We start from the raw sequence: 25,790 nt of genomic DNA on the forward strand, positions 1-25,790 counted from the left end.
TTAAAAACAAGCCAATTGCAATTGATTGCTACCGATTGTGCCTCTCTGTTGGACATTGGTTACATTATTATTTCTCTATTATTCAAATTGGATTTAAACAAGTGCTTTTGTATTTCCATAAGCAGTATTTTCTGCTTTTTTTTCTCCTCGAAAATCAGTAAATTTTTGGTAAAATTATAGACGACTATTGGGTTTAAGATAATTAATTAGAAACGCATCAGAGGGATATTTTAGGAAAAATTATAAAAAAAATGCAATATATAATTTGTAAGAATTTAAATATTGGTTATCAATCCATTGTTCATTTTTGTGGATTGTTTCAGTACCCCTTCTCTGTGTCAAAAGGAAACTGTAAATTATTAAATCAGGAATTGAGAAGATTATAACTTGATCTTTATCAATTTCTACTCAAATATCATTAGATATATTTTATTTCTTGGTGCGTTTGGACGTCTTTTTTTAGATTTTGATGTTTAACCGTGTTAAGTGTGTAAAATTTGAATATATTTGTTTTTTTTTCCTGGAAAACTCCTCATGTACGCAATATATCTGCATAGAAAAATCAGTTTAGGATACCTTACTAGTTTTTTTTTCATCTTCAGGTAGATTTTTCTTGTACATTTATTCTGTTCTTTTTCCATCTTTTGCAGATTTCTCTGTAGAAGTTTTGTGAAAAGGACTCATAAGTTAGTCACAATTGAAGATAGATCCTGGATGGAAGAGCATCGAGGTCACAAAACGACGAGACTTTGGTAAAAGGAGAAGTGAGGAGCCTATTTAATGCAACCCATGATTAATTAAAAGTAAAAGTTTAAAAAAAAAGAGAAACGTAGCAAAATATTACATTTAGTGTTTAATTTTAAGTGAAAATAGTGTAAAAATAAAAACTTAGTAAGATGTTTAGTGAAAGTCCATGAGCAATGAAGAAGAGAAAATTAAGTGCAAATTTGTGTAGTAAAAAGTTAAGTGACTGTAAGTGGTTTTATGAAGATTTTGCTGAAACGATGGAGTGTGTATCTGATCCTCCGTTAGATGGAGACACTAGTCGTGGGAGGATAAGTGCAGAGTGTAGAGTTGGAGGGAAGGACGATCGAGAACGAGGAATTAATTTAATTGTTAGTAAAAATAGTGGTAGGATGTTTAAAGTGCCAAAGTATTTGCATCAGGGATTCATCGAAAACTGTTCCAAGTGGTTCATGAGAGGAAAGATGACGATGAGACTTTCAAGTTTAACAAATATTTTAGTATTATATGTGTTTGTATTGACACTCTCATTAACCGTACAATCCGTACATGGAGATCAAATCCAGCCCGAAACTCATATGCCGTCATTCAATGATACAGGAGGTAATTGTTTTTTTTTTTTATTTTAATCTTTTAATATTTATAACAATTTTCAATAACATCTTCTTTTTTTTTATTCACAAACTATACAATATATTTAATTTTTGGGATCTGCATAATTAATCATAATAGAGAGCATAGAGGGTGGCAATTGCGAAGAAATGTGGCGTGTCGTAGACATAATTGGCATATCCATCTTTTTCTGCATCCCAGAGAAATTTAACTGTGGATGTGAAACTCTGATAGTACTTCTCACCAATTGTCACAATACACACCAATTTGTACCTGTAGAAAATTCCAAGGAAAAAAAAATAGAAAGAAAAAAAAATTGTAAATGCACTTTGTGTGAAACATTTATTTTCCCCTTTCTTCCACATTACTCTTCGTAAAATGCTAAAAATGGGAGTTATATTGAAGACTAGACAGTTTTTCTTTCGATTTTTACCTGTCGAAGCCCAATGTTTTAACACGTGACTTTATTTCTTCACTAATATTGTTGCACACCTGACTTGCATCACTATTTGCATACACAAATGAACTTAACATATCATTAACAACTTCACGAATAATAGTTTCACATATTTCCCTCTTGTAGGGATTTTTCGATTCCATCCGATAGGATGGCATATATTTCATTGTTGTAGGCTGTAATATGAGATATTCAAAAAAAAAAACATGATAATTTTTTATCCTAAAAAAGCTGTAATTTTCATTTAAAACCTTACCATTTTTCTCTCTTTTTTATTATTCTTGTAATATTCTCAAATGCACTCTTGATGTGTTTGCAACTTTGAGTGTAAAATGTTTCACAAGTTCTTCGAATGATTCAAGACATTTTCTAACCCGTGGTGGTGACAAAAATGAAATAATCACGGTGTGCAGAACACTGTGACGCTGAACTATGTTGGGGTATGCTCAGAAGAAATTGCAAAAAGGGGCAAATGCTTTGCTGGTTCAATTTGTATAAATGGGTGGCCAAAATTCACTTTGTAGAATTTTTTAATGTTTATGGCTTCAGCACACCTTTTAGATCAGGAAAATTTCATGAAGTCAAAATTCGAATCACTTTCTTTCTCAGTGGTTTTGCATATGACTATCTCATTCTTTCGCATACCAAATTCGATTGAGCTAAATTGAATTTGGAGTGATATTTAAGAGAAGAAGAAGAGTTCGAGAGAATGAGATAGACATATGCAAAACATGTGAAAACGAAAGGGATCCGAAATTTGACTTCATGAAATTTTCTTGATCTAAAAGGTATGCCTGAGCCATTATGGCTTCGGCACACCTTTTAGATCAGAAAAATTTCATGAAGTCAAAATTCGAATCACTTTCTTTCTCAGAGGTTTTGCATATGACTATCTCATTTTTTCGCACTCTTCTTCTTCTTTTGAACATCATACCAAATTCAATCAAGCTCAATCGAATTTAGAGAGCGAAAGAATGAGACAGACATACGCAAAATGTGTAAGAAAGAAAGGGATTCAAATTTCGATTTCATGAAATTTTCCTCATAATATAAGGTGTGCCGAAGGCAATATGACCCTGCACAGCTTTTAGCTCGGTATAATTTCATGAAATCAAAATTCTCGTCCTTTTCTCTCTAAAATTATTTGCATATCCTATTCTTTCGGTCCCAAAATTGGACTGAAATAAATTTAATTTGGTTTGACATGTGTACAGTACAGCTTTTGAAAAAGAGAGGGATGTGAATTTCAACTATAAGAAAATATACCTCTGGCACACCTTTTAGATCAGGCAAATTTAATGAAGTCGAAATTCGAATCCCTGTCTTTCTCAAAAGATTTGCTTAAGTCTATCTCATTCTTTTGCACTCTTCTTCTTCTTCGTCTTTTAATTTAATTTAATTCGGATCGGCGTAATCCGGACAAGTTATCGACGGTTACATTTAAAATCATTTTGAGGTCATGTTTGCATGTGTGTTCAGCAATGGAAATGAATTATCCTGTGATGTAATATAATAGCATAGAATTCTCTAATCTTCTTTAAAACTTTTATTCTAATTCTACAAAAAAAAACTTGTATTATACTTTCGAGACGTTGAACAAATTCAAAAAAATCCATCCGGATAACGAAGCGGGCACTATATCTCAATAGAATTTAAGGTGTTAAAGAATGAGATAGACATATGCAAAACGTGTGAGAAAAAAGGATGTAAATTTTGATTTCATGAACTGTTCCTAATCTAAATGGTGTGGCGGAACCATGATCAAAATCACGAAATAATATTATCCATATGCAATTAAATATTTAATGTAACAGAATTTTTTAAATTCCATTTTCATTCTTTGATTTTCTAGAATGATTTACATAATTTACAGCTGAGGGTTGAAATGAAGAATAACTTTATTTGCACTAGGGTAAGATGGGGTAATTTGGAATCAAGTCTAATTTCGAATTGTGAGATTTCCTAAACTTTTTAAATGGCAAAGGGGAAAAAACAACGAAGAAGTACTCCTGAATGTAATGTCTTGTACGTCTTCGTGGTTTTCTTTTTCTCTTTGACCATCTGAAATAGTGAGAAAATCTCAAAATTCCATAATAGTTTTCATTCCAAATTACCCTATACCCATTAGTGTTATTATAGAATTAATTTTTGATCAGGTTTAAATGTTGTTTTTGGAATAGTGCTTCAGCATAAGTTCCACGTTCTCAATCAATTTTTTGTAGATTTTTTTAATTAAAAAAAAACACCTACTTTTCCAAACACCCTTTAGCTCGGAAGTGGTCTTTCTTCCTCTCTCAATTCTGTCTGGCCTGTTACCAAAGCAATGTATCAATGATATTGTTTAGTCCTGGAGGCTGGAATCAACGCTAAAATGGCAATGGACGTATGGGAAGGGGGGTAAAAAGACGAAATAAGATGAAAATAAATTGAATTGAATTGAATTTAATAATTTTTAAGTTCAATTCAGCAAATTTTTACGACTATATGTATGTATTAGTTAATTACTTACTAGTGCAATTAGTTTATGATGGAAATGTTGCTGACAGAAAAGAGTTGAACATTATAAAACAGCAGTTCATCCTGGATTATTTTTATATTTCGATTTAACATTCACCTGTTATAAAACCAAATCAGTTAAGGATGAGCAGTCCAAGATTTGCTGAATTTCTTTTTCCTAAATTGTGGATCTTTAATACTCATATAATACAGAAAAATAATAAAAATTTTTGGAATGTAACAAAATTAGTCAGATATTTTAAGGATTTAATTTTAAACTTTCGAAAAATTATTTTATTGTGTTATCTCTTTATTATAATAATTTTATATTTACATATATGTACAATATACTTAATTCCACAGCTAGTGATGTGAAAGGTATACATTTATATCTGTTATTTATTTATTTATTCTTACTAGCAGATGGACAAAATAAGCCTCAAGGCCTAAGACCTTGGTAAGGGAGTAGATAAATGGGTAACAATTATATACTAATTTGGTGAGATTCTTAACAATCTCACCTACTTTTCTCATTTTAGTTGTATCTGAATTTCTCTCATAATGTGCCTTATTAAAATCGAAATTTCAGAATAACAAAGTTTCACTTTTTATCCTCGAATACTCGTGTAGGGAAATTGTGCCAAATTTCGGACAGGGAGCATAAATGCATCAAAATTCTGGGTTGGATCATTTTATTTTTTTGCAAATTGTAATTATTGTTACATTCTTTGCAGACATGTTGTTTGGAATCTTGTATTCTACCTCATCATCTTTTTTTCTCGTAAATAATTATTAAAGCATTTCAAAATGCATAAAAATATACATATTGCTCTGTGTGCAATGTCGGACAGAAAGTTTTATTTTTCTTTCATTTCTTATAATAAGTAAATCTTATGTTTATCTCAAGATGCAGATGGTTCATATAAATTGAGAAAAAGTTTTCCACCGTTTTACTCTGGAGGTTGGTTACTAACGCTAACGCGGCGGTGGCCGCTATTTACAAACTTTGTATTCTTTGAAATCGTGTATCTTTCAAACTTTTGCCTTCGTCAGCACTAGCTGAAAAGCAGTATAATATAAATAAATTGAAACTGAAATTATCCCGAAGTTTCTTACCCTTCCAAAATCATTCTAATGCCCTAGATACACTTCCTATTGAATTCGAGAGACGACGACGTTACGTAATTATAATCAAAAGGTATAATTTGACTAAATTCCGATGAGCTTCCCACTAACTAAACCGTTTTTCAGCTTAAGCCGAAAGTTGGATTAGTTAGAAGCTGATGGAAATCTGGGGTGACATGATAACTTTTTTTCGATAGTATCGACTATCGATTCTAAAAAGTGTAAACGGTAGCTGTACTTTCTGTAAGTGAATTAGATATTTTTTAAAGGTCACATTCTTTTAAGAGTATTACAATAAATGGTCCAACAATGCGTAAAAATCGATATTTGCTAAATTCTAACAGATATAGATTTATCGATATAGTATCGAAATGTTATCATTCCGCTCCTGATTATTATTTTGATTATAATTACCTTTAAGCCGTCTCTCAGCTTAAGTCGTAAGTGTGTCTAACTCATAGGGCTTTCTTCTCATTATTTTTTTTCGCAGATAATTTTTGTTCTTGACATTGTACAACCTCGAAAAGGAAGAAAGCAAAAAAAATGTGTCGAATTTTGAGAAACAAACTAAGCGTCCGATATTGTAAGCTGTCCGAAATTTGGTGCAGTTCCTTTAGTATCTATTTTTTATATAGAAATTCATTTAGTGGTTATGTAGAATTTCCATAACGAGATTTCAAAATTTTTGAAGTAGCTTAAGTAAGATTAGGGTAATGATTTAGGGTTTTCGTAGAAACATAATGAATCGATTCAATATCATTAAGTTATGAACGATTTTTGCAAATCTATATTGGATTTGTTTTATTATGTGTTTATGACCAGACAAATGTGTATTTGTTACACAAAATAAACATGAATTATTCACTTTCTTGCTGAAACATGATGTTTATATTTTCATTTCCGTGTTCTTGTTCTTTTGTCTCCTTTATTGTTTAGTTTTTGGGGGGTGGGTCTCTGGTTGGTTGGAAATGGAAATTGTGTGATCGATATGATAAATTTCATTATTTTTCATGAACATGACAAAAAGGACAAGACATGAGAAAATAATGTGAAAAGGATGACAAGAGGTCTAACAAGTGGGAATATAAATCAAAAGGAAGTGGGAGAGATAGAATAGTTATACTATACACTGATGAAAGTTGAAAGACAACATTTTTGCTTTTGTCAGTGGTAAGGGGTTGGAAAAAAAAAATAATGAATTTCTCAAGGATAAATGAAAAAATATATGCTCTGTGCTGCATATTTCTTTTTGCTTGGAATATTATGTATTTTATATATACTTCTTATGGATTTTATTTAATAGAAAGGCCCAGAATTAAAATGGGGTCATATAAGTAATCATTATGCTTTATGCAATATGTCTATTTTGTCCTTGTCTAGACATTTAGAATGGCATTTTTTTTCGTGTGTTGCTAATACTCCAAATTACTATGTGAATTTTCAGTATGCCATAGCATGGACATTAGAAATAAACCATCGGAGTTAGAACGCCTCAGGAATTGTCGTGTAATTGAAGGATTTCTGCAAATTCTCCTAATTGATCGTAAAGTGGTATCTGATAAGGCATATGATAATTATACATTTCCTTTGCTGACTGAAATAACAAGCTACCTGATGCTATATCGTGTTAATGGCCTCAAAACACTCAGGAAACTCTTTCCAAATCTGTCTGTCATACGAGGGAATAAACTATTTCTCGATTATGCCTTTATTGTATATGAATTGATGGATATTGAAGAAATTGGTCTTATTTCACTTACACACATTGGACGGGGAGCTGTTAGAATACAGAATAATCCCAATTTATGCTATGCTCATACCATCGATTGGACACTAATTGCTCCACATACGGTCAAAAATGATCACTACATAAAGGTGAGACATTTTTTTTGAGCAATAATTCTTCTCAATATTAAAATGATTTTGGTTTTTTGGCTCAGGGCAATAACAAGGAAAATCTGTGTCCAATGTGTCCTGGAAGCAAAAGAGGTGAAAGGGAAGGTGATCAAGAATCTCTCAAAAGAACACTTGAATGTCCAACTTCACGTCATGAACCATTTAATAGACTCTGTTGGAATAGTGAATATTGTCAGAAAAGTATGAAGTTTTTTTTTATATATATTGCTTTCCTTCGTCTGTTAAAAATCTGGGTGTTTTTTAGTTTGTCCGGATAAGTGTAGACATCACTCTGATGACTTAGCCTGTTCTAGTGATGGCAAATGCTGTGACTCATCTTGTCTCGGGGGATGTGAGGTATCTCAGCCCAAAGTCTGCAAAGTGTGTCGTCATTACAGTTTTGGCTATGGAAAGGATCGTGTCTGCGTCCAAAAATGCCCCAATGGATACTACACTGTAAGTCAAAATTCAAGCATTTAAAGGATTTTAATTTTTATTATAAGGTTTATTCCATTAAGAAATTTTACAGCTTTTCACGTTGACTTTTGATTCACATCGATTTTAGAAAAAAATACAATCATTTTAGCTTATGAAAACTGTGATTCTTTTATAGGAATCTGTTCAATCAATCAACACAAAAGAAATTATTATTTATTGGTAATTACTTGATGGAAAAGTTTAGCGCGATTTTAGTACGCTTTGGTGAAGCTTTACGAAAATAAATAAATTATTAAATTAACCCCTCAATTCTGAGTTAAAGAAAGACTTAAGATTTACAGCTTATTTATTGTGAAATTTACTCCTTTTAGCATAAAAACAGCATTGAAAGACTGATTTATAAAGATATAACGCTTAAAGATTTATCTCTACATTGAAGATGATTAGTCTTCAAAACAAAATAGAAGACGTGTTATTATTAATCGTATCGAGACACTTTATTTGTTATTAGAATGTAATCCTTACAATGTGCTCCGTATTGGAAGAATTGCTGATTGTAGATCGCTCAGGAGCGCCTTCCCCGTAGTGAATGATTCTTCCATGCTCCTGAAGTTTTTTTGGGCAGAGACGCGGTGCATTTTATTACGTTTTATCATAGTGAAAGTATATCTATTCCTGACATTCGGTTGCTTGCATCAGGCGGAACTGGAACTCATAGCTGTGAGTCGAGTCAGAGATCTCATCGCCCAAGAGCCAACGGTCTTGTCTATTTCGCCTCTGAGATCGTCAGAAAACGTGTTAAAAGAGAACTTTAAAAACTTTTCCTTAAAAATCTATAACCAAGAGTAGGGGAGGCTGGGGAAAAAAGTAACAAATCGAAAAATTCAAAATTTAATATCTTCCAAGATAAAAAAAGATAGCGGCTCAAAAATTTTCTATAGATAGCCCCCATAGACCTTCTTCAATGTCGTAAGTTTCTGAGAATTCGAGCAAGGAATTTATAAAATAAAAAAATATTGAAATTTCAAGGCCTGTTCTTGAAATATTTTCCTTATACAAGAGATATCAATCATTATCTACTTATTTTCGAAAATTGATGCACTGCTGAATATTTTCTAAATGATTCACATTCTTTAAATAGGAAACCGCTATCCATTTTGTGAGGTTCCAAAGATTATGTTCTCCAGAAATCCTTTTATTAAAAATGGCCACTTGGGGTAAAAAGTAACAAAAGGTATAGAGCAAAAAGTAACAAAAAGCGAAGTCATTTCTGATGTCTCAAGGCGAAAAGAAACGTCATTATCTTGTCTCGCCGCTTGTTGTTTGTATTGGTCAAACGAATTGCAGTCTTTTGTGTGTTTTTTTTTCTAAAATAGCTTGAAAAACGCTTTTCTCGTTCAGATAGAGAAAACTGTGTTTTAAAAAGGTGTGGATGAATAAATTTTCTATGAAAATATGTCCTCTAAGTATTAATTAGGTGTAATGAAGCGAATCAAAAAGTGATAATACCCCATGTCTGTTACTATTTGCCCCAGCATTTTTGAGAATGGTCACAAAATTACCTTTCAGAAACGAGCTCGATAAACGTTTTCCTTACAAATAGTGGAAAATGACTTTCACAAAGTTGTAGAGCGGTAGATTTCCTATAAAACTGCGCTAATTAGAAATTTCTGAAGCGCTCAAGTAATTTGTAAAAAAATAAAATATACGTTTTGTGACTTTTTGCCCCAGTCTCCCATATATATTTTCTCTATTTGAATATTCTTAAAAAAAAACTTATTCAGTTCAAGTGAATCATAATGATAACAATAATTATTATTGTGTTGATTGGGACTGGTAAACAGAGCCACTCATGGGAGAATACAGTGCCCTCTAGCTGAGCAAAAATTTGCCCATGTCAGTCAAATAAAAGCTATTCATTCCTAGTGCTTGGGAGTTTCTATTCTTGTATCCATCCGGAACATTAAGATCCAATAAACATGAAATATAATTTTTTGAAATTAAGAAAAGTACGAGTAAAATTGGAATTTGGTTTTCTCGTTACGGCTTTAGTAGCTCACTGAATAAAGCTTGGCTTTATGATATTTTTCGATTCTCATTAAAGCTAGTACAGCAAAAGTGATTTAAAGTAATAAGAATTTTATTCAAAGAAACAAAAAAAAATGGGAAGTGAGATTAGAAATGAAAATGCGTCCTGGCTTTGCGGAATGTTCGAACTCACGAGATCGAGCTATCCATGATTTTGACGCCTCCATATCATACTACGCTAAGTCGACTTAGCTTTATATTACTCCGAGAGATATGTTATTCCTGAGACCGAGATCTATAACTCGTAAAAATTTGGTGGTCATCCGATGTTCGGGTAACGAGGTATTTGAGACTTTCGAAAAAAATTTACACGAGCAGCATAGGAAATCTCCAACATCAAATGGTTCTCCTGAAAAGTTGTCATTCTGAGATAGCATAGTATGGAATGGAACCGTCGATTTGTCGTTTTGCATGTTTTTTGGGTATGTAGAGTATGGTGAAGTAATTCAGAATCATGTTTATTTTGGAATTTTGAGATTTTCTCACTGTTTCAGATGGTCAAAGAGAAAAAGAAAGCCACAACGAAGTATAAGACTTTACACTCCAAAGTATTCTTTGTTGTTTTTTTTTTCCTTTTGCCATCTAAAAGTGTTAGGACCAAAATAAACTCAGACTGATCCTTGAAAATATTTAGCTTTTAAAATTCGGAAATAGATGATTAGGTAAAGGAAGATTATGTAAAGGATCTCTAATTGATGATCCTAAGTCCTCAGTGTATGACAGTTTGGGATAAATCTCTCCTGCCAAATTTTACAAGCTAAATACGCTTGAGGATCAGCCTGAGTCTATTTGGGCCATTAGGGAATCTCAAATTTCCAAATTAGAGGTGATTCCAAATTACCCCATTTCATCCTATACCTGTGTTTTGCCTATCACTGAGAGAAATCCGAAAAAGTTAAAATAACATCCCGGAAATGTTAATTTTACACTGCAGTATTGATCCGAAATCGGTGTAAATATTACCCTTTCTAGGTGTATTAGGGGTTAAAGTTACCCTTTTTCATGTTAATTTTATCCTTAAAAAGATGTAAAATTAACATTAAAAAATGTTGATATATTTTTACACCTAAAAAGTGTTAAAGTTATGAGGAAAAAAAGTTAATCGTACCCTCTTTTTTTTTCTCAGTGATTAAAGTCATTTATAAATCGAAAACCAATTCTGAACTAGAAAATTGGCTAAGAAGTGTGCATTTTAGAATGTTTTTGTCATTAGTAAAATACCTATGCGCAAATAAAAAGGGAAATTCGAAAAAAATCAATTACGATTAACTTGACCAATTCATTAACGATTTGGACCCATACAGTCGGATAAGAAATGTTAAAACCTTTCCAAAAAATTCCAAATTCAATCAAATTGTTTGAAATTTTTACCCTCCAGTGTGATTGACCTTTGGAGGGACGTTTTGATGTTTGGACGAAATATTAAGCCAGGCTGCTATATCCGAAAATCATTGAAAAAAAAAACAGAAAAATATGGTTTTGGAGGAGATGGAAGGGAGTGAAGGCGGATTGGCTGAGAACACAAAACCAAAGGCAATATTAACCAAGCCTTAAAAATTGAACAATAATAATAATAATAATAAAGATAACTTCGTAAACCCGATATGAAAGCGATTCTTGTAACTTTCTGAATCCTGAAACGCAACAATAGATGTAAATATAAAAGAATCATAGCTACATTTTCTATAATCAACGTATTCTTGCGCTTTTATTTTTAAACTAAATTCGTGAAAAATATTACAAAAATATTAACAATTCCGAATTTAAAAGAAAAAATGTTAATTTCTTAAAGGATTAATGCTTTTCTTTGTAAGACATCTTAATGCCGGTAAACGTAATATTTCCAAAATATTTTTTGCAGCACTATTCTCGACGGTGTATCTCAAAGCAAGAATGCTTAAATATTACCGATTCTCTTGATACGAGTCATCTAGGCCAAAGTTTTCCCTTTATACCCTTCAATGGTACTTGTGTCCTCGAATGTCCTACCAATTACTACAAAATGGACAATTATACAGCAAATCGCACATGTTTTCCGTGCAATGGAATGTGCCGTAAGACGTGTCAAGGGGGAAAAATTGATAGTATTTCAACGGCTCAGAAGATGCAGGGGTGCACTCATATAACAGGACCACTTGAAATTCAGATAATGAATCAAGGTGGTTTGAATATTGTGAAGGAATTGGAGGAGTTTCTTTCAAATATTGAAGAAATTGATGGATATCTCAAAGTGGCACGGTGTTTTCCGCTGATGTCACTGAGTTTTCTGAAAAATCTCAAAGTAATTCATGGCAACACACTTGAGAACAATCGCAATTCTCTCATTGTCCTGGACAATCCAAATTTACAATCATTGTGGAATACAACAAGTCAATTGAGAATTGAGAAAGGTAGAATATCATTCCATTACAATCCCAAATTGTGTCTCTATAAAATTGAAGCACTGAAGAATTCCATTCCGGATATGGGTGGAAAGGATTTCTATGAGGTTCAGGATGTGGCAAAGACATCAAATGGTGACAAAATAGCATGCAATGTCACAAAATTGATTGTCAATACGACAAAAATTACATCCAATGGGGCAGTTATTGAGTGGGAACCTTTCCAATTGGAGGATGATCGAGCTCTATTGGGTTATGTTGTATCCTACATTGAAGCACCATACAAGAATGTCTCCCTCTATGATGGCCGAGATGCATGTGGTTCAGATGGATGGAAAGTGGATGATGTTGGACGAGATAATCTAAAGCAGTCATCAATTTACTATCCATTGAATCGACTTCAGGCCTATACTCAATATGCGTACTACGTGAAGACCTATACAGTGGCCACGGAACAATTAGGTGCCCAGAGTGATATAATCTACATCCGGACACGATCAGGACAACCGCAGCCGGTTTTACGGCTTCGAGCGGCTGCCAATGGGACATCGGAAATTGTTGTCGAATGGGATCCACCTGCTAAGGCCAATGGAAATCTCACAACTTACTGCATCTCGGTTAAACTTGCGGAAGACGATTCATCTTTGAGGTCAAAGAGGAATTACTGTAAATTTGGTAAGTTTACAATTTTTTTTAACTGAATAATTGTGATTTATATTTCGAATAATCACAGATTGATTCTACAGTTATTATTCCCCAAATGCCATTGAAAATAGAAAGTTCCGCCCTAATATAATTTTAGACCACGCCCCTTTCAGTAGTTCTGAACAAAGATATCCTTTTTTTCAATGTATAGGAAATGCTGCTCTGGAAACTAAAGAAAGTGCTACAACTAAACCAATTTTTGAGAGAGTTTCTTTTGTGTAACAGGAATACATGACAATGGAACAATTAGGAAATTTTAGTGGGCGTGGTTACTGAGGAGGCGTTTCATCACTGATTTTTCTTTTTATATCTTCCTTTAGACACTTTAGATAATTCTAATTTGTTTTCACAAATTAGTTATTTGAACAGTGTCGCCCAAAATCCTGAAAAATTAAATTCCCGTAGTTACAAAATATCGAATGGGTCGAAATCCAGAAAGCCAAAATTCTAATGATCAATATCCTATGAAAGGGACGAAATTATACAAATGATAATGTGTAGAAAATTTCCCTTTGCCTTCAACATGCGAAGGTGCAATCTTGGAAGTAGCTACAGTAGACTCTCTCTCAATCGGGCATATGGGGCAAAATGTCATTTAACTTATCGAGAGATTTGGGCGACAAAGTCATTGTAAATTCCACAAAAAGCGCTCAATTATAAAGAATCACGATAAAACAAGAGAAACTACAGCAAATTTGAGCAAATTCGCTTGAAAATCAAACGTAAAAAATTATCTTACAACATTTTTCGTCCGATTTAAAAAGAGCCGATTGAGCGAGAGTCTACTGTATGACATTTTTAAGAATTCGGGATTTTAACCGGGATCCGTTTTGAAGTAGGCGTGACATTTTTTTAAGAGCTTCATAAATTTCCTTACTTTACTCACAATTGCAGTTTTTAGAGTATCCTGTCCCCACCAAACTGATGGAATCTCATCTTGTTAAACAATAAAAATAAATTTCAAATTTACATAATTCCTCAAAGGGGTGTGTCCTAAAATTATTTTCCAGTTGAGTTTACTCAGGAATTCCTATTGGACTTCGGGGTTTTTTTATTATATTTTTTTCTTGTACCCGGCAACTTTTAGGTTTAAAGCCAGAAAGTGATTTGCCAGCTCCTCCAAGTTCGCCACAAAAACCAACAGCACCAACACCCAGCGACGATCCGGAAAAATGTGCCTGCACTAAGGACGATAAACCAAAGCTCTCGGAGACTGATGCCGAAATTCAAATAAGCTTCGAGGATCATCTGCACAACTATGTCTACGTCAAGTAAGTTCTGTGATTTTTTCTCTCAATTATTTGATGATTATCGGCCTATGGACACATATAAATTAAAATTCACTTAGAAACCAAAATATCTTTCTTAAAAAAAGCAATAAAAAATAGAACAACAAAAGAATACAGAAGTTAAAATCGTAAAATTTCAAAAATATTGATCATGGGTTTTTGAAAAGCCAGAATGATTTTTTTTTATTAAAACGTACTTAAATATACTCTGAAGAAAATCTTACAGTAAAACGGTCTTTAGACTTAATGCCCCAGACAGACTTATCTGTGTTATGACACTTGCACATTAAAATTTTAATATGATTCACATTAATTGTCGCTGGTGAGAGCCCAAATGTGTAATTTGTGTGTTTGAATCATTTTTTATTAAAAATTTGATGTATTTGTTGATAAAAAGGTAGACTTGGCCCGCAAAATTTGATATAAATTGATTTTAGCATTAATGCAAAAAATAATGCGATTTTCTCTTTAATTTTTTAATGTGAAAAATATTTATGCTTTAGGTAAATTTAAACTTATTTTTGCAGGCCAAGTCCACTTCTTTATTAATAAATAGAAATACCCCAAATATTAAGTGACTCAAAGACACAAATAACATATTTGGACCCTCACAAGCGACAATTAATGTGAATCACATTAAAATTTTAATGTGCAAGTGTGATAACGCCGTTAGGTTCTCAAAAAGCAATAAAATTGCTCTCTATTTAATATTTTGAGACCTTCGGGAACTGGGCTAAACCTCTAGCCTGAAGACCGTTCTAGATTTATTCTGCGGACCAGAAGAGAATTCCTTCGATAGAGTTAACATGGTTTCTTCTGCTCTATAGGAAAACAACACCACGTAGTCGACGCAGTTTATCACCTAATGGAAATAATACAAGTTCCTTAGTTGGTGTTGAGAAATTCCCTGATACTCCTGTACCCGATGGGTTGGATGAAAATGGAATTTCTGAGGATGAGAAGCATGATATTTTGGATGAAAATAATGAGTACTACATTCAACTCTATCGTGAACTCAATGTAACTGAGACAAAGTATGTTATAAAGCAACTCAAACACTTTACACAGTATAAGATCTCAGTAGTTGCTTGTCGCGATGAGGAGGAGGATCCTTATCCTGCCAATGAGAATAAACCCTCAAATTGCAGCACAAAGGAATTTGTACAACAAAGAACAGGAAAAATTGGTAAGGTGGACATGCAGCTGATGATTCTGAAAAAAAAAAAATTTATTTATTTATTTTTTTGTAAAAAAAAGGCGGTGCTGATGATATTACTGGAGTTTCACTTGAGAAAAGCAGCAATAACACTTTGTTCATTTCGTGGAAGGCACCAAAGTATCCCAATAGTCTCATACTCACGTACACTGTGCGAATTCAGAAGGTTGATGATGTGAATAGCATGAGAAAAGCTGTTGAGCATTGCATCCAAAAGGAGGATTTCGATAAGAGAAATGGGACATTTAAACTCACCATGACCGAACCTGGAAACTACAGTATCCAAGTGATGGCAACTTCCCTGGCTGGTGATGGAAATGTCACAGAACCGCGTTATATTGTTATTCAAGTAAGTGAAAAATTTATTTTAATATTCCGATTTATTTTTTTAGGAAAAATTTTAATAGTTTGGGAGTATTTTAACAAGTGTCCCGGGGATGAATTCCATTTAGATTATTAAAAATTTTCAGGCAGGGGAGACCGGGGAGGTTTGGGACACTTTTTCATGTTTTGACTTTGAGACACTATTCCAAAAAACCACGATAATGTATTACAATTTTATGCGGTCTATAAGATACTTATGGGTTTTGACTTTATAAAAAGTACTCGATAGAACTTGGAAAACAACTGAGTTTTCTTGGAGAAGATAAAACATTTAACTTGACGCTTTGTCCCAAACCTCCCTGATGTGGGGTAGTATGGGACGCTAAACGGTATGTTTGGGACGCGTTTTTCCTCGCATAATTTGTATTACTGGAACACGTTAATTAATTTTAAATACCAGATTAAAAATATTTCTGATAGAAATAAAAATGTTTTATCTTTTATTTACACTTAAAAATTAATATCAATTTTATTTGTACAGTAGATACATTTATTGTCAATCAATTATTTAAAGTATTTTCTTCTTATTTTCCATCTACCTTTCTTTTCTTTGCTTTTTTATTCTAAATATTGCAATCATGATTATCAATATTCCTCAGGCGAGTAGATTTTCTTGCAACTCTTAGTTTTGAACTCATTGATGGATTCCTGTTTGATTTTACGACAACTGCATTGTACCTGTTTTCTCATTATTTCTCTGAATTAGCTCTCGCCTTGCCTTTTCTGGAGAACTTGTAAAAATTGTAGAGGATATTGTTCGAGAAATTCTCGAGAAAATAGTTTTTAACTAGATTGGGCAAAGATCGAATATCCTCTGAGAAAGAATTATTGATTCTCAAGACAATGATGATTTAATTGTCCCTGTAGTTAGAGAAATCTGCTCCACTGGTAAACTTTGCACAAGATTTTCAGAAACTGGGCATTACTTTTCATTTTGACAATAAACAATTGCATACCACCTACAATCTTGTCGAAAATCAACGTCCCATTCATCCCCTTTCAGATGTCCCAAACATCCCCACGTGTACATTTGGTATTTAAAACCTTTATGTAAAAAACAAGTGCGTATAATCTGTGAAAGTTTTATAAAAATATGTTCCCAGATTACACTGCTACTCAATGAGATAAAAAAAGTTTTCATTATATATCGCTGATATAAAATACAAAGAGGAAAACTGAGACGTCAAAATATACAAAGTTTTTGGATATCCATTCTTTTAGTCAAGATACATCTTAATATTGCCTACGATAGAGTAATGGTTAAATCTCATTTATTAATTAATTTATTAATTAAAAAATTAATTGAAAAAATCGCCTTGTCCCACACTACCCCTGTCCCAAACCTCCCCGGTCTCCCCTAATAGATACAAAACCATTTCTTTCAGAGTAATTCTCAATTAAATATAGATTACGCCCCCCCAATAACGCTTGCATAAAGAAAATATTTTTTACAGAATTATATCTAAAAATTTTGCATAGGAGAAAAAGCGCTACCTTCGGACGATTTTTGCTTCGTACAAATAACTTTTTTTTCAATGTATTGTTAGTGAATTTGGCCCATTGTAATATTATATTTTAATAACTAGTCCAATGCTTCCAATTTTCAGAAAAGAGGTATGGTTTAAATACATAAGGAACATAGAGAAATAATTCAATTGTCCGAAGCTTGAGTCGTCCGAAGGTAGCGCGCTTTCCCCTCCTAGTACTTTTGAAATTCTAGAACAGCAAACAAAAAAATGGAAAATTTAGATAAGGATTACGTACTCAAATTGGCCTGGCTTACGTGGAGGTGTGGCAGAATCTATTTTTTCTTCCCTTCCTCTACTTAATTTCATCAAATTTAAGTTTTCTTTACCGCATCAGTCTTCAGAATGTCATAATTTTATCCAACAAAAGTTTTATTATTTTCTTAGTATTTTATTATGAGGGGAAGATCTTTTAGTTTCCTTCCTAAAAATACCTCGATGGGATTGATTAATGTGACATGGCTTCTAATGACACATTGAAAATTAATGAAAAAAAGAACAAATAGGGTAAATTAAGCTAAATTAAAACCTGCTCTAAATGGGAATTTTTCGCTCCTCCAAATGGAAACGTCACTGTTTTCATGATAAATACAGTACTAAATTATTATATTTATATATTTTCTATACCACAGTTTCATTATATTTAGTTAATTTTGCGCCAAATAAAGCGAAAATCCATTCATATTCACAAATTTTAATTTGTTAATTTACCATCGAAATTTTTATCGATCGACGATGTTTTCCAATGAAAAACGCAATAAGGTGGCTGTTATTTATTCGTTTTGTTTAACATTTATGTTATATTTCTGGCTAATTTTAGTTAAATTCAATGCTAATCTTTATTGTTAAGGGTACGTGAAGTTTTCAAATGAAATAATTACCTATTTCGTGAACAGAAAGGGTTTATCTGAAGTGTCTACAAATGCTTCAATAGAAAACCCCGGAAATATAATATTTTTGGAGAGATTTTCTTATTGTTTTAGATGGGAAAGGAGAAAACACTAGGAATAAGAACAAATTCTGCACTCAAGAGCAACTCAACAAGGTTTTGGAAGCCTTTCGTCGCAGTTTCACTTACACTGTTTGTCTCCAATTAGAAATTTTCCCTTGTCTCCATTTGGATTAATTTGTTTCCAATAGAAGCATTTTACACTCGCGTATTTTTCTTGTATTTAAGAAGTTTTCAAATTATATTTAAAGAATTTTCACTAAACTGTAACATTCTAGAAGAGTCAAGGAGCAAATTTATAACTCTCTTCAGAAAAAAATATGTACTTAATGTGTTGAATCTTCTGTCAAAGTTAAAGCGTCTGGAAATGGTTTTTAATTAGGACATTTACCCTAAGTTTCAAATAAAATTTATGATTTTCTAAAGGGGTCTCAAAAAACATTTTAAATAGCTTTGCCTTTCCGTGGTTTTGTCTATTTGCAGAAAGATAATGACCATGCTCTAACCATTGGTCTGGCAATTGCTCTTCCCATTCTCCTAGTCACATTATTCATATTTGTGTTCTTCTGGTATCAAAAACGCATGAGAAATGTGCCTGATTTGAAGTTAATAGCCACAGTTAATCCCGATTATGTGAGTATGCAGTACACACCGGATGAATGGGAGATGCCAAGGGATAATATAACGCAGCTGAAGGAATTGGGTCAGGGATCATTTGGGATGGTGTATGAGGGAACAATAAGTAAATTGGAAAAGTATGGAGAGAATGTAAAGTGTGCCATTAAGACGGTAAATGAGAATGCAACGGATCGTGAGAGGATGAATTTCCTGAAGGAGGCATCAGTGATGAAGGCCTTTGACACACATCACGTTGTGAGGCTTCTTGGTGTTGTATCGCGTGGACAACCGACACTTGTTATCATGGAATTGATGGCTAAGGGTGATCTCAAGGGATACCTAAGATCACATCGTCCGGATCCCGAAGCAATTAAAACCGGCCAGAGTCCACCACAACCACCAACATTGAAGCGTATACTTCAGATGGCTATTGAAATTGCTGATGGAATGGCATATTTGGCAGCTAAGAAATTTGTCCATCGCGATTTGGCGGCAAGAAACTGTATGGTGGCTGAAGATTTAACTGTTAAAATTGGCGATTTCGGCATGACAAGGGACATCTATGAGACGGACTATTACAGAAAAGGAACTAAAGGTGAGTTACTTTTTTTTTGCAATATTTAAGGTAAAATAAAGAAATGATTGTACGGAAGGTAGGACAATTTCACATAGTGGAAAGTACTCTCCCTTCGAACGTTCATGTCTTGGAATAATGTGAATTTTCTTTTATTTTTCCTAAGAGACTTACATATTTCTATTAATTATCAGTTAGCTTATCGTTAGCCCTGCATACCCGACCCGATCCGACCCGCGACGCGGGTACCCGCATGATTTTTAGCGGGTCGGGCAGGTCACGGATATCGCCCTTAAAATTCTCGAGTATTACTTAAATATTTATCAGACCTGACTTCTTAGGATTAAAAAAAAAAAATTCAATTTATTAAACTTTGGCGAAGTTTATAGAAACATAGAAAAAATATATGATAAAATCAAAGAACAATTTATAATTTAGAATATGTTATGTCATTAAAATTAAATTAATTTCGTTTAAATTGTGCTCAAAATACGCACAGATGAAGTGTAAAACGTTTAAGATTGCTCTGAAAACACGCACAGTTTAATCATAAAACGGTTAAAATTGTAGTGACTTTCACAGCTCAAATATAAAAAGGTTAAAATTGCCCTGAAAACACGCATAGATTCAGGACAAAAATGTTAATATTGCGCTTAAAAACATGCACAGCTCAATCTTAAAACGGTTTGGATTGCGCTTAAACTACGCACAGCTCAATCATAAAACGATTAAGATTGCGCTTAAAAAGCAGCACAATCCGTAACCGTTTCAGATGATAAATTGCAAATGTACCGCTCTAAAATTACTGTATGTGTTTGCTACCGTGATTAAAAAACAAACTTGGCGGAAATAATCAAAATATTGTCGATAGACAAGTTTTTTTGTTTCTGTCTGATAAAAAAAAACGAAATTTCTGTTCTGGAAGTTATCACACTACGAAACTTGACATTAAATTTATTAATACTTCTAGAATTACTTATATAGATTACTTTAATTCAATTATACCTTATTTCAAATAGTGTGCGAGAATTTTGATTGGGTTAATAATTTTCGGGTTAATATCGTTAAAATAATGATAATGAACCGGTTATTAATCGGTAACTGGTGAATGATACGAAAGTACTTTTGAGGCTTTTGAAGTATAGCATTTAACCCTTTAAGGACGAGAAGCTTTCCGCTGAGCGAAATTCAACGAAATCAAGTTTCCCTCGATATTTTAGCCTAAATAAGAGATTTATGGTTAAAAAGAAATTTTCCCATCCCTAGGAGTCCTGGAAAACTATGGGTCATATATGACCCAATCGTCCTTAAAGGTAAAAAAGCACAAAATTTTCCAGACGACTGGTTTACTCGTTTGCTCTGTTATTTTTGAAAGATAAATAACTTGAATATATTTGTAATAATAAAAAAAATTTAGAGTATACGAGTAAAAATTAAAACGATCAAAAATTAATTTTAAAAAATCTCATTCAATTTTTGGAAACAATTGCTAGTAAAACTAGTAACACAGAGATAAATGTCGCATGCCTCACAAATACAATTGGTCTTATAATCCTTTTTTCTGATAGCACCATGTGCACCTCAGTTTTCTTCGAAACATATTTGATGGTAATGGGTAGGTGCAATGTTGCTTGTCTCTGGGAATTTCAGACGTACAGTTGCACATTTCTGTGGATCCGGGAGTTCTTCCGGAGTTGATGCGTTTTCGATGAAGACTTCAAAGTCCATTTCATCCACGTCTTGTTCCAAATATATTATATCACTTTCGTTCAGGACAAGATTGTTGGCATCATTGCTATCTTCCGGGCATAATATGTGGATGATTTCGGGTTCATTGATCATGATTTTTTTTCCATTTTTGAAGTCATGTACAAGAGTAAAAAGTTATGAATTTATAACATATACGCAGAAGTATCTTATAAATTATCAAAACATTACCTTCTTCAGTCAGTATTGCACTGGGAAATCTCAACTAATTGATATATCACATAATATTACACGAATAATTAACTATTTTGCGCACACATACACAAAAACATGAAACAGTCTAACTTCAAATCTTCGAAAATCCACTAAAAACAAATTCTGTGTTTTTTACCTTTAGGGACGATTGGGTCATATATGACCCATGAAAATTATGAAGCTTTCCTGAAAATACCAATAAACTATAATTTTTACTTTGTTGAGAAATATTATGTATAGTTATTGTAGTTTCTAGTCCCAAGAGGTTTTTGCTTAAAAAAATTAGAAATATTAAAAATATTAAAATTCAAGCAGCAACGTGAAAATTTGAAAATTCGTTATTTTTGAGCTCAAATATTTTTTATAAGTATAGCAAATAGGTGGAGATTTTCAAAAAATATCTTAGATTCCTACATCTTTCTACTTTGTGATTTGGTAAAAACATTAGAAAGAAATAACTTCAGGTAGTCAGGAAAAATTATTTTCTCTATGGGTCACGGGTGACCCAGTCGTCCTTAAAGGGTTAAGATAAAATTGTTTTTCAAATTTATGTAATTTGTAATTGTTAGTTATCATACTTATTGGCCCCGAGAGGTTTTTTCTTATTCTGGTCTAAAAATATAAAAAAAGTCAGGATATCTGCAAGGAAGCAGAAAATCGAAAATTCACGATTTTTGACCAAAAATATCTAAGCTCAGGAGTTAATTAGGATCCTGCAAAAAATATCCTAGATTTGGACATCCTTATAGTTTGTAATCATCCACAAGAATCGGATTTTTATCGATTCTAGATAGTCTAAAAAAAATTGTTGTTTCCATGGGTACCCAGAGTCCCAAAAGAGACGAAAGAGTTAAGGATTTTGAAGTATAGCACCTGGGTCATGAGTTCCAGCATTTCGCAATGTCTAGGATGCTTTGCCACCCCTTTTTTTGAGCTTAATGATTCAAATGAGGAAATTCTCCATTTAATTTTCTTCAGGTCTTTTGCCTGTTCGTTGGATGTCTCCTGAGAGTCTCAAAGATGGTGTCTTCACGAGCAGTAGCGATGTCTTCAGCTATGGCGTGGTTCTGTGGGAAATGGCAACACTCGCATCGCAGCCATATCAGGGATTGTCAAATGATCAGGTGCTACGGTACGTGATTGATGGTGGTGTGATGGAAAGACCAGAAAACTGCCCTGACAAATTGTACCATTTGATGCGCGATTGTTGGCAACACAAACCAAATCTTCGGCCGTCATTTATTGAGATTGTTACGAGTCTCCTGGATGATGCCCATGTTAATTTTACAAAAGTCTCCTTCTATCACTCTGACGAGGGTGCTGAAGTTCGAATACAGCAGGAAACTGGTGAGAATGAAAATTTGTTAAATTCAAATTGGTGGAAATTGATTATTAAAAAAAAATGGAAATATTTGCAGCATCGCAAGCTCTTGCGGAAAATCGTTCAGATGATGTCACAACGCTTCTGAGGAGAGATGAGGAAGCACTTAGCATAGATGATGAACACGATACAGATGAGAATTTTCTTATGGAACGCCCTCGAAGTCATCAACTCATAACAAGCGCAAGTTCATATCCAAAGAAAAAACAGCAACATTCTCCGCTTAGGTGAAAATTTGTACAGAAAGAGTTACTTGGTGGTCAGTAGGAGAAAGATTAGATGAAGAGGAGGAAGAGAGGGAGAAAGTGGGAGAAGGTCATATCCGTCGCCTTGACATTGCAAAAAAAAAGAGTTAATATTTAAATGAAAGAAAAAATCTCTTGTGTCTTCTCGAGGTTTCAGCCTAAGGAAAAAAAAGGAGTTAAAAAAGAGGATAAAGGAGGAGAGCTGGGATTTTTTTAAATCACACCAACTCACAACAGACTGTTTTGAATGTATATTTTCAACATTTTTTTTTAACATAATTACTGTAAATACCGACTGAAAACAAAATAGAATCGTGGATAAATCAACTGAATACTTAGTAAATGCGCCATAAGAAGCTAAAAGAATAAAAAATCTACAACATTTAGTAATGAGAGAGAAAGAATAATGGTGCAAAATAATTATAAGCACTACCATTTTAAAATTTAGTAAAGAGAGGAGAGAAAAAAAATTAATTTAGCTTATGCTAAAAGAAAAGCAGGATAAAAAAAACTCTTTCTAGAGAATAAAAAGTAAATACGTTTTTCATTAACATTTGGTATATATACGAGAAAAAATTGATATGTCGCGAAAGTAATAAAAATTTTAATTCTTAAATGGTTTTTCTTTTTAATCTAAAATCAATTTTTATTTGAGAAAAGGAGTAAGCTTTGTAACTGATGATTTTTATGAATTCATATTTTGATTTTCTTCTAAATAGAAACAGCGCCTCTATGGAGTCGTCCGCGGTCATTCTGTGAAACTCAGTGACAGTTAACAGTTGGTGCAAAAAAGCAAAACAATAACAAACATGCACAAAATCCTTATTTTACTGCTGTTCCTGCCCATAAGTCACATCCAGGCGAATGAATTCAAAGGATTGCAGTTCCTCATCAATATTATTACGGGTGAGTTCATGGAGACAAAGAATAAGAATGCAGGAGTTCAACCAATTCAGGACATCAGCGCTGGGCAAACAAACTTTTCCTTTGTGGATTTCATCAGCTACCGGGAGAGGAGTCAGTGTTTCCCTCACAATATCTACGAAGCCCAAACTAACAATGAGACAGACAGTGGGCAGAAGGCAAAGAATCTCCGGGTGAAATGTATCCCAAATGCCACTGGCAACAAGACTGTTCAGATAATCCAGTCAATGAAGGAAGTTGTGACACTCCTAGCGCCCCATGGGAACAACACAAAACGCACTCAGCCAGGAAAATGTGTCCTTGTGCTGTTCTACACAAGATCCTGCCCAGGAAGTGCTCTCATGGGACCACATTTTGTTGCCCTGGCCAAGGTATTCCCAAATCTCACACTCGCTGCTATCGATGCCTTCAAATATCACAATTTGAACACAGAATTTGGGATTATTGGGCTACCCACGCTGATGCTCTTCCACCAGGGACGGCCAGTGGTTCGATTCAATGACACACAATCCACAGTGAACAATTTTATCACCTTCGTCACGAAGCACACGGATATGTGGCCACCCTCCATCCAGAATGCCTATGTGACTTCGGAGGACTTCAATGGGCCCCTTCCCAGCAAAGTAGAGTACGAAACAGATTACTATCTCTACCTGGCGTGGGCTTTTATAATTTTCTGTGCTGGCTACTACTTCACCAAGTCGCGGCTTTATACGCAAATTGTCGAGATGATCCAGAGGAATTGGCATGAGTCTGAGGCTCAAATTGAATAGAAAACAAATATTCTAGTCTGTTTTGCTGTAAGTTTGTTAGGGATAGATAATAAAAAAGTTGAGTTAAAGAAGTATTCTTGGTATCCTTTCATAAGATACAATTTTCCTTGGAAGAACTACCACGGAAAGGGCAAGTGCGGGAGACCGGGCAGATCGACAGTGGGATGTTACAGTCTGCTCTTAGAAATAATATTGAGGAAACCAATTCGAAACAAGAAAGTCTTTTCCCATTCAATGAAATATTTACAGAGGTTCCCGGGATTATGCACATTTTTGGGACCAAAGAAAATCGCGCGAAATGGCATTAACTCTTTCGTCTCTTTTGGGACTGTAGTACCCAAAGAAGCATATGCATATTCTATGAAAAACAATGTTTTTTAATTATTCAGAACTGATAAAAATCCTATTCTTGTGGATGATTACAAACTATAAGGATGTTCAAATGTAAGATATTTTTTGTAGGACCTCAATTAATTCCTAAGCTTAGATATTTTTGATTAAAAAATGGTGAAATTGTCTTGCAGCATATGCTGCGGTCCGAGTGCCATATACTAAAATATTTTTTTAAAAAAAATAATTTTCTTCGTTTGAAACCCCATTTTCTGTTCTATTTTTTAAAAAAAAAGATGCAAATAAAATATGCAAAATAGAATGACATACAGTGGTGGCCAAAATAATAGGACCACCTCTAATAAGCCAACTTTTTTAACTCTTGTAATTTTTTATTCCAATGCGTTGAAATAATTTTGATGTATTAGAAATGTTCAAGTGATCCATACGTCGAATAAATATTGTTTTGGTCATTAGAGATCTCTATTTTGACATATAGTACGTGAATAGTGATAATGTGTTCGGACAATAAATTAGGACCACTGTAATAAACTCAAATTTATTTCAATTATTTAAAAAATAACAAAATTTTAGTGTAACGTCAATAATTATTTAGTTAGTGTCTTGACAATTAATTTTCCAAGTTTGGATAAAGAAAACTATGAGAAAATGGAGCA

The 25,790-nt window shown here is 33.4% G+C and overlaps 2 protein-coding genes across 4 annotated transcripts in view; both read left to right on the forward strand.

Moving 5' to 3' along the window:
• LOC129802425 (insulin-like receptor) overlaps positions 1–23,702 on the forward strand; it is a 29,800-nt gene extending 6,098 nt beyond the window's left edge. The window contains exons 1-12 of one of the 3 annotated variants that reach the window (XM_055848213.1): positions 420–536; positions 651–1,347; positions 6,879–7,309; positions 7,375–7,531; positions 7,596–7,786; positions 11,718–12,912; positions 14,030–14,213; positions 15,059–15,417; positions 15,489–15,796; positions 18,790–19,519; positions 22,439–22,807; positions 22,879–23,702. In XM_055848213.1, coding sequence (XP_055704188.1) covers positions 921–1,347; positions 6,879–7,309; positions 7,375–7,531; positions 7,596–7,786; positions 11,718–12,912; positions 14,030–14,213; positions 15,059–15,417; positions 15,489–15,796; positions 18,790–19,519; positions 22,439–22,807; positions 22,879–23,072 — 4,545 coding nt within the window. In that variant the 5' untranslated portion in view covers positions 420–536; positions 651–920 and the 3' untranslated portion in view covers positions 23,073–23,702. Of the gene's footprint in view, positions 1–419; positions 566–650; positions 1,348–6,878; positions 7,310–7,374; positions 7,532–7,595; positions 7,787–11,717; positions 12,913–14,029; positions 14,214–15,058; positions 15,418–15,488; positions 15,797–18,789; positions 19,520–22,438; positions 22,808–22,878 lie in introns of those variants that run through there. The other 2 variants (XM_055848216.1, XM_055848215.1) reach the window with 2 other exon arrangements.
• Positions 23,703–23,853: 151 nt separating this feature from the next.
• Positions 23,854–24,857, forward strand: LOC129802453 (thioredoxin domain-containing protein 15). The gene has a single exon (XM_055848262.1). It carries the CDS (start codon positions 23,896–23,898, stop codon positions 24,781–24,783), a length of 888 nt encoding a protein of 295 aa, XP_055704237.1. The 5' UTR covers positions 23,854–23,895; the 3' UTR covers positions 24,784–24,857.
• Positions 24,858–25,790: the final 933 nt, after the last annotated feature.

The sequence above is a fragment of the Phlebotomus papatasi genome, chromosome 2, assembly GCF_024763615.1.
Source record: "Phlebotomus papatasi isolate M1 chromosome 2, Ppap_2.1, whole genome shotgun sequence".
Taxonomy (NCBI): Eukaryota; Metazoa; Arthropoda; class Insecta; order Diptera; family Psychodidae; genus Phlebotomus; species Phlebotomus papatasi.

Coding starts and splice junctions, on each gene's coding strand:
- LOC129802453 (XM_055848262.1), top strand. CDS start 23,896: ATGCACAAAATCCTTATTTTACTGCTGTTCCTGCCCATAAGTCACATC.